Source organism: Phyllobates terribilis, unplaced genomic scaffold, assembly GCF_046119375.1.
Source record: "Phyllobates terribilis strain yellow unplaced genomic scaffold, ASM4611937v1 Scaffold_7__3_contigs__length_470593459, whole genome shotgun sequence".
NCBI classification, from domain to species: Eukaryota; Metazoa; Chordata; class Amphibia; order Anura; family Dendrobatidae; genus Phyllobates; species Phyllobates terribilis.
In genome coordinates this window covers 420,190,926-420,208,532 of record NW_027362767.1, presented here as the reverse complement: position 1 = coordinate 420,208,532, position 17,607 = coordinate 420,190,926, and the positions used below count along the sequence as shown (strand labels likewise).

Below are 17,607 nucleotides of genomic sequence, written 5' to 3'. Positions count from 1 at the left end.
CACACATGAGTGCCTTCTTGCTGCACTACCTGCAACATGACCCTCGAATTGTGAGAATTAGAAATAATCCTGACTACTGGGTTGCCACACTGTTAGATCCCCGGTACAAAAGTAAATTTGCAGAAATTAATCCTGCCATAGAAAGGGATGCACGCATGCAGGAGTATCAGCAGAGACTGTTGCAGAATCTTACATGTGCTTTTCCACAAAATACCAGTGGTGCACGTAGTGAATCTCACAGTTCCAACTTGCCAACCGTGGGACCGTCAAGTGTTCAGCACTCAAACCGTAACAGAACCACAGTATCTGCTGGTAACATCAATTTTGCGGAATCATTTCACCACTTTTTTAGCCCATCCTTTGCAAGGCCACAGGAGACAAGAAGTCTGACATATAGTCAACGCCTAGAGACGATGGTACAGGAGTATCTCCAAGTAAACATTGAAGCCACGACTGTGTCACTGGACCCTTGCTCTTTTTGGGCTTCCAATCTGGATAAATGGCCGAAGCTAGCCACTTACGCCTTGGAGATCTTGTCATGCCCCGCAGCCAGCGTTCTGTCTGAACGTGTGTTCAGCGCTGCTGGTGGTGTGCTGACAGATAAGCGCACGCGGCTCTCCACTGATAATGTAGACAGACTCACGTTCATAAAGATGAACAAATCATGGATCCGAAACGACTTTTCTACCCCTGTGTCATCCTGGGGAGAGTAAAAGCTTGATGATTGGTTAAAATCACCCTACCAAACGTTTTAAGCTTTCAAATTACTAATCATGTTTATCTGTATCTTGACTGGAAAATAATTTGGGCTTTGTAGCAGTGTGCAGCACTGATCCTATTAGGCCATCTATAATAAGCTCCACCAGATTTAAAATTAAAAATAATTTTTAGCTGCATCTAGCCCGGAAAATAATTTTGGGGCTCCGAGATGCGCAAGACACATAAGTGCCTTCTTGCTGCACTACCTGCAGCATGACCCTCATATTGTCAGAATTCGAAGTAATCATGACTACTGGGTTGCCACACTCTTAGATCCCCCAAACTTTTCGATCAACCTTTTCATTTTAATAAAGACCAAAAAAATGGTCATTTTTGAAATTATAATCATTAGCAGGTTGTTAGAAACTGAAATCAAACAGGTTTCAACTCAAAACTTTATTCTAGGTGATGTTACATTTTCACATAGGACCCCTTGTTCGAAAGGAGCTTCTGAACTCTCTCGTCCATTGAATTTGTCAGGTTTTGGATGATTTCTGCTTCAATTGTTTTGCATGAGGACAGAATACCCTCCCAGAGCTGTTGCTTAGATGTGAACTGCCTCCCGCCATCATAGACACTCCTTTTAATGATGCTCCAAAGGTTCGGAATGGGGTAGAGGTCAGGGGAGCATGGGGGTCACACCATAAGTTTGTCCCCTTTTATGCCCATATCAGCCAGAGATGCAGATGTTTTATGTGCAGCATGAGATGGTGCATTATCATGCAGAAAAATGATCTTGCTGTGAAATACACGGTTCTTCTTCTTGAACCATGGCAGGAAGTGCTGTTTGAGAAAATCCACATACATTATGGAGTTCATCTTTAGCGCCTTCAGGGATCCTAAAGGGGCCGACAATCTCTCTCCCCATGATTCCAGCCCAAAACATTACTCCACCTCCTCCTTGTTGGCGCTGTAGCCGTGTTTGCGTGGGGTGTCCATCAACCAGCCATCCTCCACTCCATCCATCTGGACCATTGAGCGCTGCACGGCACTCATCCGTGAACAAAACAGTTTTGAAATCAGTCTTCATGTAATGTTTGGCCCACTGGAGCCGTTTCTGCTTGTGTGAAGTGGATAGAGGAGGTCGACAGGATGGCGTATGCACAGCTGCAAACCTCTGAAGGACCCTGCATCTTGTTGTTCGGGGGACGTTGGAGGCACAAGCAGCTTCAAAAACTTGTCTGCTGCTATGACAAGGCTTTTTTGCTGCTGCTCTTTCAACCTGACGTAATTGCCTGTAGGAAAGAGTCCTCAATTTGCCCTTATCAGCACGCACACGTGTGTACTGTGAATCAGCTACATACTTCTTGATTGCCAAGACACTTCATCCTGATCATCGCACAATGTTGATTGTAGTCATGCCTTGACCTAAACACTCCACAATTTGTTGCTTCACAGCAGCCGACACATCCTTTTTCTTTCCCATTTTGGCAGAAAATGTAGGCTGCTTAATAATGTGAGAGAGCCTTCTTAAGTAGTCTTGCCTTTCATTGGACACACCTGCCAAACTAATTAGCACAGGTGTCTGCAATTGCTTACAGTGATATAAAGAGCCCTGACACACATCACCATCAATGAGTTTAACTGACAAACAAACAAATTCTTCCCTTATCACTCCTAAACACTTTTTGCATAATAATTTGGAACGCGGTGTACATGTGCTTTTCCACAAAACACCAGCGGTTCACGTAGTGAATCTTACAGTTCTAACTTGCCAACCGTGGTCTGTATGGAATTGTTCAATAAAGGGCCCAAAATTAAGATAACATAGATGGGAGAGGTCTCTATGAATAGGAATTCCTAAGTATTTGATACCCTGTGAGGGCCAGGCAAAGGGAAAGTTGGACTGGATGGAATCCTATATGGATTTGGGGAGGGAGACATCGAGGGCCTCAGACTTCGCTGCATTGATTTTAAAATTTTACCATGTAACAAAGTGATCTATTTCAGCCATAACAGCATGGATGGATATATGTGATTGAGTGATATATACTAGGACATCATCAGCAAATAGAGAGCACTTGTACTCGGTGCCTCCCACCTCAATCCACCTAATATTGGGGTTATGGCGAATTGATGAGAGCAGGTGCTCCGTCACTAGGATGTATAAGAGAGGGGACAGAGGACATCCCTGCCTTGTCCCATTGGTGATTGTGAAAGGTGATGAAAATGTTCTGACGCACCCCCTGGGCCTTGGGACACCCGGAGCCGGACCCTTTTTGGTGGATGCTGGTGGTTGTAGTCTTCGTGGCGGCGACCCAGTTCCGTGGCTCAGGGCGGTCAAACCAGTGGCGGAACTATTTATGTGGTTTTGATGTTTAAATGTCCGACTACGCCACCCGTGGATTGCGGTCAGAGTGAACCGCCGCTACAGGGCAGACCGCTGAGGCTGGTGTTGTGGGTGCAGCAGAGCGTAGCATAACTCCCCACGGGAGGAGTATAGCCTCAGGGCAGTGTATGCGGAGGATGAGGGTGATGGTGCAGGGCAGCAGCAGTAACGACACGGAGTCAGTGATGCAGTCCAGGGCCTTTACTCACAGTTCTTATTATCCAGACCACGTCTGCAGGTAACGGCTGCCCACGTCGTACTGTGCTCACCAGGTGAGGGGCTCAGACAACTCCCAGATAACTTTAGAGCACTTCACAGGACCCCCTTTGTGTGTCCTTTGTCTGGCCTTTCTTACCAACACTTCTGTCCGGCTGCCTCGGGCCTCCTCTTGGTAAACTTGGCGCCAGTTTCCCTGACCCTATGTGGTGCCTTCCTAGCGGGTTTAGCGAGGGGCTGCGCCACATAAAATGTCAGAGCCTCCGGTTTCTAGCTGAGGGTCGTTTCCTGCCTCCACTAGTTCGGGGACCGGTCTCCCCCGTTTGGCCTGACCCCTCCACGCAGGTGGATTCGGGCGTGCGGTGGCGACTCGCCCGTCCGCACCCCTGGGATCCCTTCATTCCTCGTTCCTGGAGCCTTCTCTGCTCCTCTTCCTTCCTTCTCCCTCTTCCAGGCCTGGGCCTCTGTTACTAGGCCCGCCTCTGGAGCAGAGCTCATGCAGAGCCCCTGCTCCCTCTCACTTCTGCTCAGGCTTCTCTGCACTGAACTAAGATGGTGCCCACCTTTTATACTTCCTTCTCAATGCACCCAGGAACTGCTTCCTCCCTGCTCCTGCACTACAGGGTTCCCCTTCCTCAGTGTTCCCTCCCCCCACTCCAGCCAGGGACAGGGACTGTCGTGCCCATCTCAGGGGCATATTGGTCGCCCTGCCCCACGGCAATGTGGTGTAATGCATGCAGGTGTCGGGGTCCTGATCCACACTCCATCCTTACCTGAGAGTGAGATATCACACCTCTGGGTGAGGTGCAATACGTCTGTAGCAACCGAGCCCTCAGGGTGCTACAGTTCCATTTATCTTCAGCCTAGGTGATGTATTGCGATACAGGGCCGTGATTTTGGCTATAAAAGGGTCCCCTAGACCCCTACCCCAAGCTTTTTAAGAGAATCATATATGGCGTGCCAGGAGACTCTATGGAATGCTTTCTCAGCATCCAACGAGAGTATCTAATTACAAATTTTTAACTGCATCTAGCCCAGGAAATACTTTGTGCCTAGTAGCAGTGTTTGCTAGTCAGCGGATTATCCCGGCTGTTAAGCAAGCTACACCACCTGTAGTTTAGACACTTAATTTTTTCAAAGGAAATGCTTCGGGACCATGGGATACTCAGTGAAGAGCATCAGGAGGCACCCCAAGGCATAGGGGCTGGGACTGGCAGTAGGATGCCTTGCGGTGGACAGCCGAGCTCGATCCTTATAAAAGCTTTTTAACTGCAGCAGCTTTAGTGGACGCTACTGGAGCTGGAATTACGCGGCTGCTGGCATGAGACTTGCCCTCCAATAGATCCTTGTAAATGGATTTAAAGTGTATTCATTCAAATTAGAGAGACAATTTAAATTAAAAAGCTTAGAGCTGCCTCCACCACAGGGGGGCTCACTCGACCCACCAGCGGACAGGCACCAGTATTGGGAGAGGGGGGCTGGCCATCAGGGTTCACCGCGGCTCTGGCACAAACCCGGCGACACGGAGGTGGCACGGGCAGGAGCGGACTGGCCGTGTCGGCTTCTCGCTTTTTGGACTTTAGAAGGGCATGACATGCCTATATCTGTGTCTACCCCTCCTTTTACTCCTCCACCTCTTTTCTTTTCGCATGACTATATGTACTTGTCACTTTTCCATGTGTTAGTTGTGTCTTCTGAGCAGTTTGTCAGCTTTTGGACACCTTTGAAGGTGTTTTCTATGTGTTTCTATGTGTTTTTGTTTGCCTGCCATTGGTTTTAACGGTGTTCGAAGGTGTTCGACGAACAGTTCGACGAACAGTTCGGCGAACACACGGGTGTTCGACGAACCGAACAGAACTCGAACACTACGGGGGTGGCTCAACACTACTCTCCAGGACCTTGAAATGCTTCTTACGAAGCCACTCCTTCATTGCCCTGGCAGTGTGCTTGGGATCATTGTCATGCTGAATGACCCAGCCACGTTTCATCTTCAATGCCCTTGCTAATAGAAGGAGGTTTGCACTCAAAATCTCACGATACATGGCCCCATTAATTCTTTCATGTACACGGATCAGTCGTCCTGGTCCCTTGGCAGAGAAACAGCCCCAAAGCATGATGTTGCCACCTTCATGCTTCACAGTAGGTATGGTGTTCTTTGGATGCAGCTCAGCATTCTTTCTCCTCCAAACACGCCAAGTTGTGTTTCTACCAAACAGTTTTACTTTGGTTTCATCTGACCATATGACATTCACCCAATGCTCTTCTGGATCATCCAAATGCTCTCTAGCAAACTTCAGACGGGCCCAGACATGTTATGGCTTAATATAAACCACAACGGTCCCGGTATACTTTCCCAATAGTACACTAAAGACACAAGAACTGCCACAAATAAGTGCAGCTTTAACCGGAAAGCATAAAACTCATAATTAAAAATATGATTTTATTAGGGTATACATATAAAAGATTAACAAAAAATAAAAATTGCTAAAAAAGCAGGAACCCTTGAGTTCCCTACAAAATAGCTCACTGAACCAAATAATGATAGTAATAAATCCAATGTTTAGGTAGGAGTATATCCCCTTACAAATTACAATCATAAGCAATGCAAATACATGTGCTCAAAATTCACATTAGTAATAGATCCTTTAAAAATATAAAGTGCTAGTGCAAAATAGAGGACATTCATACCTAACAAGGGCATATGTACTGAGAAATAGCATTAGTAATAAATCCTTAATTATGTAAGGTGCTAGTGCATATAGAGGATATTCATACGTAGTAAGTGTAAGATGCTAGTGCATATAGAGAATACTCATACGTAAAAATAAGGTGACCAGGTAATAAGATTAGCTTAGACACAATGATAAGTCTTAATGCTTCAAAAGAAAGAAGGTTGAACATATAAGAATACAAGTATATATAGAATGTATATAGAAAGTCCAAGAGTAAGGATATATTACTTGCCAGAGGAGAGAGCTAGTAGGGAACCACCCCGATGACGCCGTTTCGCGAGTGCTTCTTCTGAGGGGGCGTCTGAAGCAAACTTCAGACGGGCCCAGACATGTTATGGCTTAAGCAGGGGGACACCTCTGGTACTGATGGTAGCCTGTGTAACGTTGGTCCCAGCTCTCTGCAGGTCATTCACTAGGTCTCCCTGTGTGGTTCTGGGATTTTTGCTCACTGTTCTCAAAATCATTTTGACCCCACAGGGTGAGATCTTGTGTGGAGCCCCAGATCAAGAGAAAGAAATTTGAAAAAAATTTCTTTCCAAATCAGACGATGTGATTTTCAGGATTTGTTTTCTCATTTTGTCTCTCATAGTTGAGGTCTACCTATGTTGTCAATTACAGGCCTCTCTCATCTTTTTAAGTGGGAGAACTTGCACAATTGGTGGCTGACTAAATACCTCTTTCCCCACTGTAGCCTTACTATGCAGTCCCATGGTGTCACAGGTGTGTCAGGTGTAACAGACAGTCACTCTGGATCTGGCTGCAGAAGGTAACTGCATTGCAGACGCCTTCTTAATCCTTCTTCCATTAGGACCCACTGGCAACCTCCCTCCTGCTCCGATTGACACATCCTGGTCTGTGAGTTTAAAAAATCTTTACTTCAGGGAGTCACCGGTGATATTTCCATTTTCCCTTGTGCAGGCTTGGAGCTATAGCAGTCAGTTAGCTTCTTCTCTAGTGCCCTTGGAGGACGTTTGGTGTTATCTCTCTTGTGTCTGCTCAAGCTAAGTTTTCCATTTGTTTGCCTCCCTTGTTGTCTTTAGTTTGTAGTGGGGCCTGACCAGTTCCCACCCCCCTCCCTATCTAGGGCCTAGCTCTAGGGATATACAGGGATTAGTTTTCCTGTTCGGCGACAGGTGCAGAACCTATATAGGGACGGTATGATAGGCAAGGTGATATTAGATCTGTCTAGGGGTCTTCACTCCCCCTTTCCCTAGTGTTCGGGCTACCTTCCCCTCATCCCTTCATGTTGCACTCAGTCTTTCCCACACCTTGCGTGACACTTGTCGTATCTTGTCTATAGTAAAGTTTGCCTTAAGGTTTGTAAAAAGAAGCAACCATCTGTAAAACTTCTACAATATTGTGTTACATATTTTAAACCATGCCAATATAAAGCTTTATTGATAGAGTTAATAAAAGACTTACCAGGCAGTATATACATAGCAGGGCAGGTACAATAATTGAAGCAGCCAAAGCGATGAGAAGAAATCCATACCACGGCACAGTAGGCATTGTAGGTTCTACATAGAACAAACATGGTTTAGTCATACAGGTCAACAACATACAATAGATTGGAAAATTTGGATTCTTTTCACCAAATTAGTAGTTTCAAGTAAAAATTATTTTAATTAGTTAAATACAATGCAAGATCTTTACGTCTTTTTTTGCCTGAGCATTGTGAAAATTAATGATTGGCACGCTTAGAAATGTTATAAACTCTCACTTCAATCATACCATTGTTTTTTCATATATAAAATGATTTTCCAAAATTGCCAAAAAGTGCTCATTTAGATTGAAGAAGAGGTCAAATAGAAACAATAAAAGGGGAATGAAAATTCTTCAAAGGACTGTCATACTGTACTCACTAGCTGTCGATGTGGTAGAGTTCATGAATAACCCATTGGTTCTTGTGAATAAAGTTGTGGAAGAAGTTGATGGCTGCAGGGCTGATAGAGATAAAATGTGATCAAATTTAACAATTCAAGCTAAGTGTGGGTCAACAAGATCAGAAGCAAATTGGTCACGGGATTAATCTGGAGGAAGCCTCTTCATTTTCATGTTTTTGATATCCCAGAAGTTTCTTAGAAGATTCCTTCCATGACTGCACTCAAAATACAAGTACCACTCACAAAGCACCACAACTAACTTTAAGGAGTTTCCTCTTCTCCGTAATCTAAAAAAATATTTAAGCTCTGAAATATTTACTTTGATCCTAACCTACAGAAATTATTCAGAGGACTCATCCACCATTTAGACAGAACATGTGAATGTCCACTTTAATTTCTTCATATACAAGTTATCATTCAAAACACCTTCAGAATATATCATCCATAAACCAAAATAATTGACACTAAAATTTTGACACTAAAAAAAGCCTGGAGATATCTTCTGTAGGGTGTTTAGGGCACATTACTGTTCCAAATCCAAAACCCTTTGCAACAACTTCTGGCACTTTGGGGAGAAGTCTGACCTTGGCCTCAGGGTTTATTGTAGCACATAAAAATTGTTAAATTAATATTTAGAAATCCTGAGAAAAAATAATTGAATATTAACCAAAAAGAAGTAGAAAATGAATGTGACTAATATACTGTTTTATAAAAATATTTGAAGGGCATTAAAGAGTCTCCGAAGTCAATAATATTAAGAAGTAAAGTAAATAAGATTTCTCACTTGTACATGGAGGACAGGAGGATGGCCGGGCACAATATTTAAGTAACTGACCAAGGCAGGTACATAGACATGGAAAAGGTTTGGTGGGCTTTGTGGTTATGGAAGTGGTCGTTGGTTTTATGGTCGTAGCTGAAAAAGAAATTAGTGTTCATGAAATAGACACTAGTTAGTAACACCCAATGAAAATACAATTGTCAGCCACTCCCCATTTTGATTATAGAGAATAATGGATTGTATTTAGCAAATGTAGATAGTCTTCACTAGAAATGAGCAATTCAATTTGCTCTGCCTGTTTCTGGCTTCCAGCCAGTTCTCCATGGACTTCAGACTTCACTTCTGCCTTGGCATCCTCAGCTCATGTGCCTCTAGGCATGATACATGTCATTTTAGAGTGTGAAGCCTAGTAAGCACAAGAGGAGCCTAGAATAAAATGAGAAGTGAAGACCTGCTACCATGGTGGACCAAATTGGAAGTCAAAGAAGGTCACATATGAAGGTCACATATCAAATTCACATATCTTTGACATCTGACTTTGATAAGTGACGTTGATAAGTAACTTTCATAAGTGACTTTTACAGCATCATTTACAACAAAAAAAATTCTTCTGCTCTGAAGATTTGAACTTGAAAGCTCCAGTCTGTGAACCTGAAACCTTACCATTCAGCCATAGGGCCAAGTGACAGTGACTAGTAGTAGTGATGAGCAAGTATGTTCTGTTAACCTTTTCGGCGAGCATGCTCGGGTGCTTGCTGAGTATCTTCAGTGTGCTCGGGTGTTATATTTGAGTCACTCTGTGTGCATGTTTTGCGACTGTTTGGAAGTTTTAATACATGTGAGGAATGCCTAAGAAATAGGCATTCCTCACATGTATAAAAGCTGTCAAACAGTCGCAAATCATGCGCACAGAGTGACTCAAACATATAACCCTGAAGATACTCGAAAAACACCCGAGCATGCTCTTAAATCTCAAGTAACGAGCATGCACGCTCATCACTAACTAGTAGCTTTTCTTGTGTTATGAGATCAACCATGAAAATACTCAGGGTGACTAAAAGTCATTGTGATTCTGATTCTGATGTTTGAAGAAACTCACATATCAAAATCACACATCATTTGAATTTGGCTTGGAGGAGGTATTTCTGAAAGTCCCATTGAGTTTCAGACAGGTTTGCACTGAAAATCACATAACTAAATAGAATGCCTAGATTTCTTAAACTGAGTTTATAGCTCAGTGGTTAGTGCACTGGCTTCTAGACACAGAGTTTTGGGTTCAAGTCCCATCAGCGAACAGTGACTTATTTATTATTATCATAATTACAGTTACAAAAGTCACTTAACAAAGTCACATATCAAAGTGAAATATCAAAATCACTTGTCAAAGTCACTTATCAAAATCAATTCTCAGACAGGTTATTTAGCCTCAAACTGACATCATTCTGATGTTTGACTTTGATACCTGATCATGTCCTAAAATGGACACTGTATATATTTCTCTTTTGCTCATTCACTTTATATTCTGGTAATTGATAACTTAACCAATTACACTTTTATTTTTGAAGCGTTCTCACTTTCCAGCATTGTTTTTCATACCTTCCTATAATTTTGCACAGTACTGTAGAACAATAAGTTCAGAACTGAATCAGAGCAGATAATTGCACCTACATCGATTCAATATATCACATACATAGTAAAATTCTGGCTTAAAAAGATCACAGGGTTAAATAATATTGAGGTAAATCTTACTTACGTGGACATTCACACGGTATAAGACGACATAGAGGACTGTAGTACATATCTGGGCTGCAGGGTTGAGGAAGGCACCAGCAATCCTTTCCTATATTCAGAAGACATGATTATTATCATCATCATCATTCTTTATACAGGGTGGACAAGATCAGCTAACTCGACCAAGAAAGGGGGCGAATATGAAAAACAAGCTGTTTGTTTCAGTTGCATTAGATTGACTCCAAAATTAATTTGGAAAAACGCCAGATAGCAAGGCTGAAGAACCAATACCTTATGGTAAGTTTAATAAATGAAGTAAGATACCTTTAGGAGTAGATGGCATGGTGGTAGATGTTGGGGGTTGTGTGGTAGTAGATAGCATGTTGTTAGTAGTTGGAGGATGTGTAGTAGTACTGACTGGCCCTGGAACAAAAAAAAAGCAGAAAATAAAAAAAAACATTAAAATTATGCCTAAGAAAGAAAACAATGTAATAGTGGTCAATGGGCACATGACATACAGTATGTGATGTGGACAGTGACATGTCTAACACAGAGCAAGTCAACCTTTGGTGCAATGACAACATTATATCTGAATCAGAAAAGATAATTGCACCTAGTTAAATTTAATATTACATGTAAATTCTTTCAATTCGGCCTTATAGTGATCACAGTTAAATAATATTGAAATAAATCTTACTTACCTGGACATTCACATTGCATAAGGGCACAGAGATAACTGTAGTACATTTCTGGGGTGCAGAGTTGAGGAAGGCACCAGCAGTCCTTTCCTATGTTCAGAAGACATGAATATTATCAACATCATCATTCTTTATACAGGATGGATATGATCAGCCAACTTGGCCAAGGAAGGAGGCGAATAGAAAAGCAGGCTGATAGATTCACTTGCATTAGATTGATTCCAAAATTTATTTTGTTGGAGAGACTCTTCAAGTGGAAAAATGCCAAATAGCAAGGCTGAAGATCCAATACCCTATGGGAAGTTTAATAAATTAAGTAAGATACCTTTAGTAGTAGATGGCATGGTAGAAGTTGTTGGGCGTTTTGTAGTAATAAGTTGCATGGCTGTAGTTGGTGGATATTGTGTAGTAGTACTACCTGGCCCTGGAACAAAACAAAACAAAAAATAAAAAAGATAAATTATTCCTAATAAAGAGGAGAATGTAATGGCGGTCAGTTAGCTCATAGCATGTGTTATGTGGTCAGTAACATAAAGCAAGACAATCTTTAACACAAACTTAGTAATGTTAAAGTGATCTCATCAAAGATATAGATGGTAACTCGGTAGTATCCGACAGCTCATTTAATAGCACAGTGCACAACAGACTATTCGTGTTTTTTTTAAATAAAAATGTTTCAAAAATTATCCCTCTCAGGCATTTGCGATCAAGCAAATTGTTCTGAAAAATCAACAAAATCAATCTGATGGTGTCACTGTCAGAGATAACATTATCCTGCTGAGACTGAGACTAGAGATGTGTTTTAAATTCCATAATGCTGTCCACCTCTTTTCCACCAATACTCTTACTAGACACAAAGGAGGACTACTGTAACCTTTCTTTTAATAGAATCATTGCCTTGACAGCAGCTGCAGTCAGTGGTAGTGGTGATGCTTTTGATGCCACTAGTGGCTCACGCATTCTTAGCCACATTATGTCTTTTTTTATCCTACATTGTCCAAAGCCATAAACACTTTTCCTTCACCGTACAATCTGTATAATGCTATAATTCACTTTTGACAATTTTTTCAACCCCAATTATTCAAACCTTTAAAAAAAGAACGCAAGAAGAAATACTGTATACATGTGTACACATACAGAAGGAAACGTGGCAACAGGCCGCAGTATTAGTGTGGTATAAATCCCATAATGCATCGGTTTAGCATTACTTGAAATTGCTTTTATACTTAATTGTGTGACAGCACTGTGCAGTCATCATCATTATCCTTGATATGAGCTTTAATCCCTTCCACAGCAGCTGAAAGATGCACCAAACTGATAAAGAGACACACACCTTAATTGAATTTAGTGCATCTTACTCCAGCACACTCTTTATCAAGACTGGAATACAATACCTTAGTCTTGATGATTTGTGGCTATGTGTGGAAAAAGATAAGAAGTAATTTCCACCCTGGCAGCTCTAGTGATCAGTCATCATTATAAAGGAAGTAAATAATCAAAGAAAATCAAGTAGGATAAGAAGATTTCTTACTTGTACATGGAGAACAGGAGGACGGCCGGACACAGTAATTTTTGAAGTGACCTAGGCAGGTGCATAGACATTTAACAGGTTTGGTGGGCTTTGTTATTATGGTGGTTGTGGTGGGTTTTATGGTTGTGACTGAAAAACAAAAAATGAATGTTTATATATTATTAGGGTTGACTTTAATCTTGTGTATTATGGTTCTAACGAACTAAAGCAAAGTACATACATGGACATGGAGCACAGTAGAAAGGACGGAGGCAATATCCCAAATTATAAGCGGTGCAAGGGCAGAAGCAAAATTCGGTGTAAGGGGGCTTAGTTGTCACAGATGTGGGGTTTGCAGGAATTGTAGTTGTAGCTGTAAAAAATAGAAAATTAAATAATTAATTCACACAGGTGTATCCACCTCTAGATCTGAATATATACATAGTAACATTCTACCAAAACCCTAAACAGGATGCCATTAATAACCTAATGAATGGTAATGTCTCCCTCTTAACCCTTTTAACGATACATCTGTCTTAAGTAAGCTGTTAAAGAGGCACTTCCAATTTCTTTTATCTGTCACATTTCTCTTATATTCACTCATCTTATTTCCATGGATTTCATTCACTTGTTTTCTTCCTTTCAGACTCTAACTTTATTACTGGCTTACATCCAGTATATTATTCCTTTACGCACTGCTATACATCCCATTATTCATCAGTTCAGCATTACATGAAAAGCTACAGACAGTATCATCTCAGCCCGCTGCTGGACTAAATAAATTATCCTTCTCTATATATTCTCCTAAATAAATGAATAAAATATAAGTATAAAGTCAGGGTAACTGAATTATGATCTCCTACATTTCTCTTTATGACAGCACCGTGCAATCATAATCATTATCCTTGATACGAGCCTTAATTCCTCCCAGTGGGAAACTTATCCAGAACAGTCCATATAATTGCATCATACAGGCAATTCTATTGACTGAAATAATGACCCTCTAATGGGAGCATAACGCCATGAGATTCCTAGGTTCACCATGTGATCACATAAACTGAGAAGCATACCATGAATTTTCATATATCAATATATGACTAAGTAAGGCAATATTCACAAAATTATATATAGTGCAGATTAGAATGCCTATTTGAATGCAAAAGACCTTCAGAAATATTTAGCAGACTCTGGAGTTGTGGTACATTGTTCTACTGTTCAGAGACACCTGCACAAATATGGCCTTCATGGAAATATTATCAGAAGAAAACCTCTCCTGCGTCCTCACCATAAAATCCAGCCTTAGAAGTATGTTAAAGAAGATCTAAACAAACCTGATGCATTGTGCAAACAAGTCCTGTGGACCGATGAGGTTAAAATAGAAATTTTTGGACACAATGGTCAAAGGTATGTGTGGAGTAAAAAGGGCACAGAATTTCAGGAACAGAAAATCTCGCCAACCATTAAGCATGGGGGTGGATCAATCATGCTTTGTGGTTGTGTTGCAGCTAATGGCACGGGTAACTAGTGTTGAGCCACCCCCGTAGTGTTCGAGTTCGGTTCAGTTCGTCGAACACCCGTGTGTTCGCCGAACTGTTCGTCGAACTGTTCGTCGAACACCTTCGAACACCGTTAAAACCAATGGCAGGCAAACAAAAACACATAGAAACACATAGAAAACACCTTCAAAGGTGTCCAAAAGCTGACAAACTGCTCAGAAGACACAACTAACACATGGAAAAGTGACAAGTACATATAGTCATGCGAAAATAAAAGAGGTGGAGGAGTAAAAGGAGGGGGAGACACAGATATAGGCATGTCATGCCCTTCTAAAATCCAAAAAGTGAGAAGCCGACACGGCCAGTCCGCTCCTGCCCGTGCCACCTCCGTGTCGCCGGGTTTGTGCCAGAGCCGCGGTGAACCCTGATAGCCAGCCCCCCTCTCCCAATACTGGTGCCTGTCCGCTGGTGGGTCGAGCGAGCCCCCCTGTGGTGGAGGCAGCTCTAAGCTTTTTAATTTAAATTGTCTCTCTAATTTGAATGAATACACTTTAAATCCATTTACAAGGATCTATTGGAGGGCAAGTCTCATGCCAGCAGCCGCGTAATTCCAGCTCCAGTAGCGTCCACTAAAGCTGCTGCAGTTAAAAAGCTTTTATAAGGATCGAGCTCGGCTGTCCACCGCAAGGCATCCTACTGCCAGTCCCAGCCCCTATGCCTTGGGGTGCCTCCTGATGCTCTTCACTGAGTATCCCATGGTCCCGAAGCATTTCCTTTGAAAAAATTAAGTGTCTAAACTACAGGTGGTGTAGCTTGCTTAACAGCCGGGATAATCCGCTGACTAGCAGACACTGCTACTAGGCACAAAGTATTTCCTGGGCTAGATGCAGTTAAAAATTTGTAATTAGATACTCTCGTTGGATGCTGAGAAAGCATTCCATAGAGTCTTCTGGCACGCCATATATGAGTCTCTTAAAAAGCTTGGGGTAGGGGTCTAGGGGACCCTTTTATAGCCAAAATCACGGCCCTGTATCGCAATACGTCACCTAGGCTGAAGATACATGGAACTGTAGCACCCTGAGGGCTCGGTTGCTACAGACGTATTGCACCTCACCCAGAGGTGTGATATCTCACTCTCAGGTAAGGATGGAGTGTGGATCAGGACCCGACACCTGCATGCATTACACCACATTGCCGTGGGGCAGGGCGACCAATATGCCCCTGAGATGGGCACGACAGTCCCTGTCCCTGACTGGAGTGGGGGGAGGGAACACTGAGGAAGGGGAACCCTGTAGTGCAGGAGCAGGGAGGAAGCAGTTCCTGGGTGCATTGAGAAGGGAGTATAAAAGGTGGGCACCATCTTAGTTCAGTGCAGAGAAGTCTGAGCAGAAGTGGCAGGGAGCAGGGGCTCTGCATGAGCTCTGCTCCAGAGGCGGGCCTAGTAACAGAGGCCCAGGCCTGGAAGAGGGAGAAGGAAGGAAGAGGAGCGGAGAAGGCTCCAGGAACGAGGAATGAAGGGATCCCAGGGGTGCGGACGGGCGAGTCGCCACCGCACGCCCGAATCCACCTGCGTGGAGGGGTCAGGCCAAAGGGGGAGACCGGTCCCCGAACTAGTGGAGGCAGGAAACGACCCTCAGCTAGAAACCGGAGGCTCTGACATTTTATGTGGCGCAGCCCCTCGCTACACCCGCTAGGAAGGCACCACATAGGGTCAGGGAAACTGGCGCCAAGTTTACCAAGAGGAGGCCCGAGGCAGCCGGACAGAAGTGTTGGTAAGAAAGGCCAGACAAAGGACACACAAAGGGGGTCCTGTGAAGTGCTCCAAAGTTATCTGGGAGTTGTCTGAGCCCCTCACCTGGTGAGCACAGTACGACGTGGGCAGCCGTTACCTGCAGACGTGGTCTGGATAATAAGAACTGTGAGTAAAGGCCCTGGACTGCATCACTGACTCCGTGTCGTTACTGCTGCTGCCCTGCACCATCACCCCCATCCTCCGCATACACTGCCCTGAGGCTATACTCCTCCCGTGGGGAGTTATGCTACGCTCTGCTGCACCCACAACACCAGCCTCAGCGGTCTGCCCTGTAGCGGCGGTTCACTCTGACCGCAATCCACGGGTGGCGTAGTCGGACATTTAAACATCAAAACCACATAAATAGTTCCGCCACTGGTTTGACCGCCCTGAGCCACGGAACCGGGTCGCCGCCACGAAGACTACAACCACCAGCATCCACCAAAAAGGGTCCGGCTCCGGGTGTCCCAAGGCCCAGGGGGTGCGTCAGAACATTTTCATCACCTTTCACAATCACCAATGGGACAAGGCAGGGATGTCCTCTGTCCCCTCTCTTATACATCCTAGTGACGGAGCACCTGCTCTCATCAATTCGCCATAACCCCAATATTAGGTGGATTGAGGTGGGAGGCACCGAGTACAAGTGCTCTCTATTTGCTGATGATGTCCTAGTATATATCACTCAATCACATATATCCATCCATGCTGTTATGGCTGAAATAGATCACTTTGTTACATGGTAAAATTTTAAAATCAATGCAGCGAAGTCTGAGGCCCTCGATGTCTCCCTCCCCAAATCCATATAGGATTCCATCCAGTCCAACTTTCCCTTTGCCTGGCCCTCACAGGGTATCAAATACTTAGGAATTCCTATTCATAGAGACCTCTCCCATCTATGTTATCTTAATTTTGGGCCCTTTATTGAACAATTCCATACAGACCACGGTTGGCAAGTTAGAACTGTAAGATTCACTACGTGAACCGCTGGTGTTTTGTGGAAAAGCACATGTACACCGCGTTCCAAATTATTATGCAAAAAGTGTTTAGGAGTGATAAGGGAAGAATTTGTTTGTTTGTCAGTTAAACTCATTGATGGTGATGTGTGTCAGGGCTCTTTATATCACTGTAAGCAATTGCAGACACCTGTGCTAATTAGTTTGGCAGGTGTGTCCAATGAAAGGCAAGACTACTTAAGAAGGCTCTCTCACATTATTAAGCAGCCTACATTTTCTGCCAAAATGGGAAAGAAAAAGGATGTGTCGGCTGCTGAGAAGCAACAAATTGTGGAGTGTTTAGGTCAAGGCATGACTATGTAGCACCCTGAGGATTCGGCTGCTACAGGGGTATTGCACCTCAACCCAGAGGTGTGGTATTCCACTCCCGGGTAAGGATGGAGTGTGGAACTGAGCTCAGTTAGCTGCATGCACTACACACATCCCATTTCCGAGGAACAGACCAACGGTACTCCCACTTAGAAATGTGCAGGTACGACAGAGTCTGTTCCTGGCTGGAGTGGGAGGGGGGTGGAATATCCCAGTAGTGTAGGGGCAGATAGGGGGAGCAGCCTGGGTAAAGCTAGGAGCTCATTGGGTGCTGGTCACCTGAGCTCACACATAGAGGGAGTATTTAAGGTGGGCACCATCTAAGATCAGGGTCAGTCTGTGAGAGGTCAGTCAGTCTGAG

At 43.5% G+C, this 17,607-nt stretch overlaps 1 protein-coding gene across 1 annotated transcript in view; it reads right to left on the bottom strand.

The window, feature by feature from the left end:
- The window catches only part of LOC141155124 (uncharacterized), a 153,984-nt gene that overhangs the window by 17,469 nt on the left and 118,908 nt on the right, over window positions 1-17,607 (bottom strand). Inside the window, exons 16-24 of the mRNA XM_073641796.1 lie at window positions 12,878-13,009; window positions 12,658-12,786; window positions 11,452-11,550; window positions 11,130-11,216; window positions 10,753-10,851; window positions 10,451-10,537; window positions 8,704-8,832; window positions 7,899-7,979; window positions 7,459-7,553 (exon numbers count right to left, since the gene is read on the bottom strand). Coding sequence (XP_073497897.1) covers window positions 7,459-7,553; window positions 7,899-7,979; window positions 8,704-8,832; window positions 10,451-10,537; window positions 10,753-10,851; window positions 11,130-11,216; window positions 11,452-11,550; window positions 12,658-12,786; window positions 12,878-13,009 — 938 coding nt within the window. The remainder of the gene's footprint in view (window positions 1-7,458; window positions 7,554-7,898; window positions 7,980-8,703; window positions 8,833-10,450; window positions 10,538-10,752; window positions 10,852-11,129; window positions 11,217-11,451; window positions 11,551-12,657; window positions 12,787-12,877; window positions 13,010-17,607) is intronic.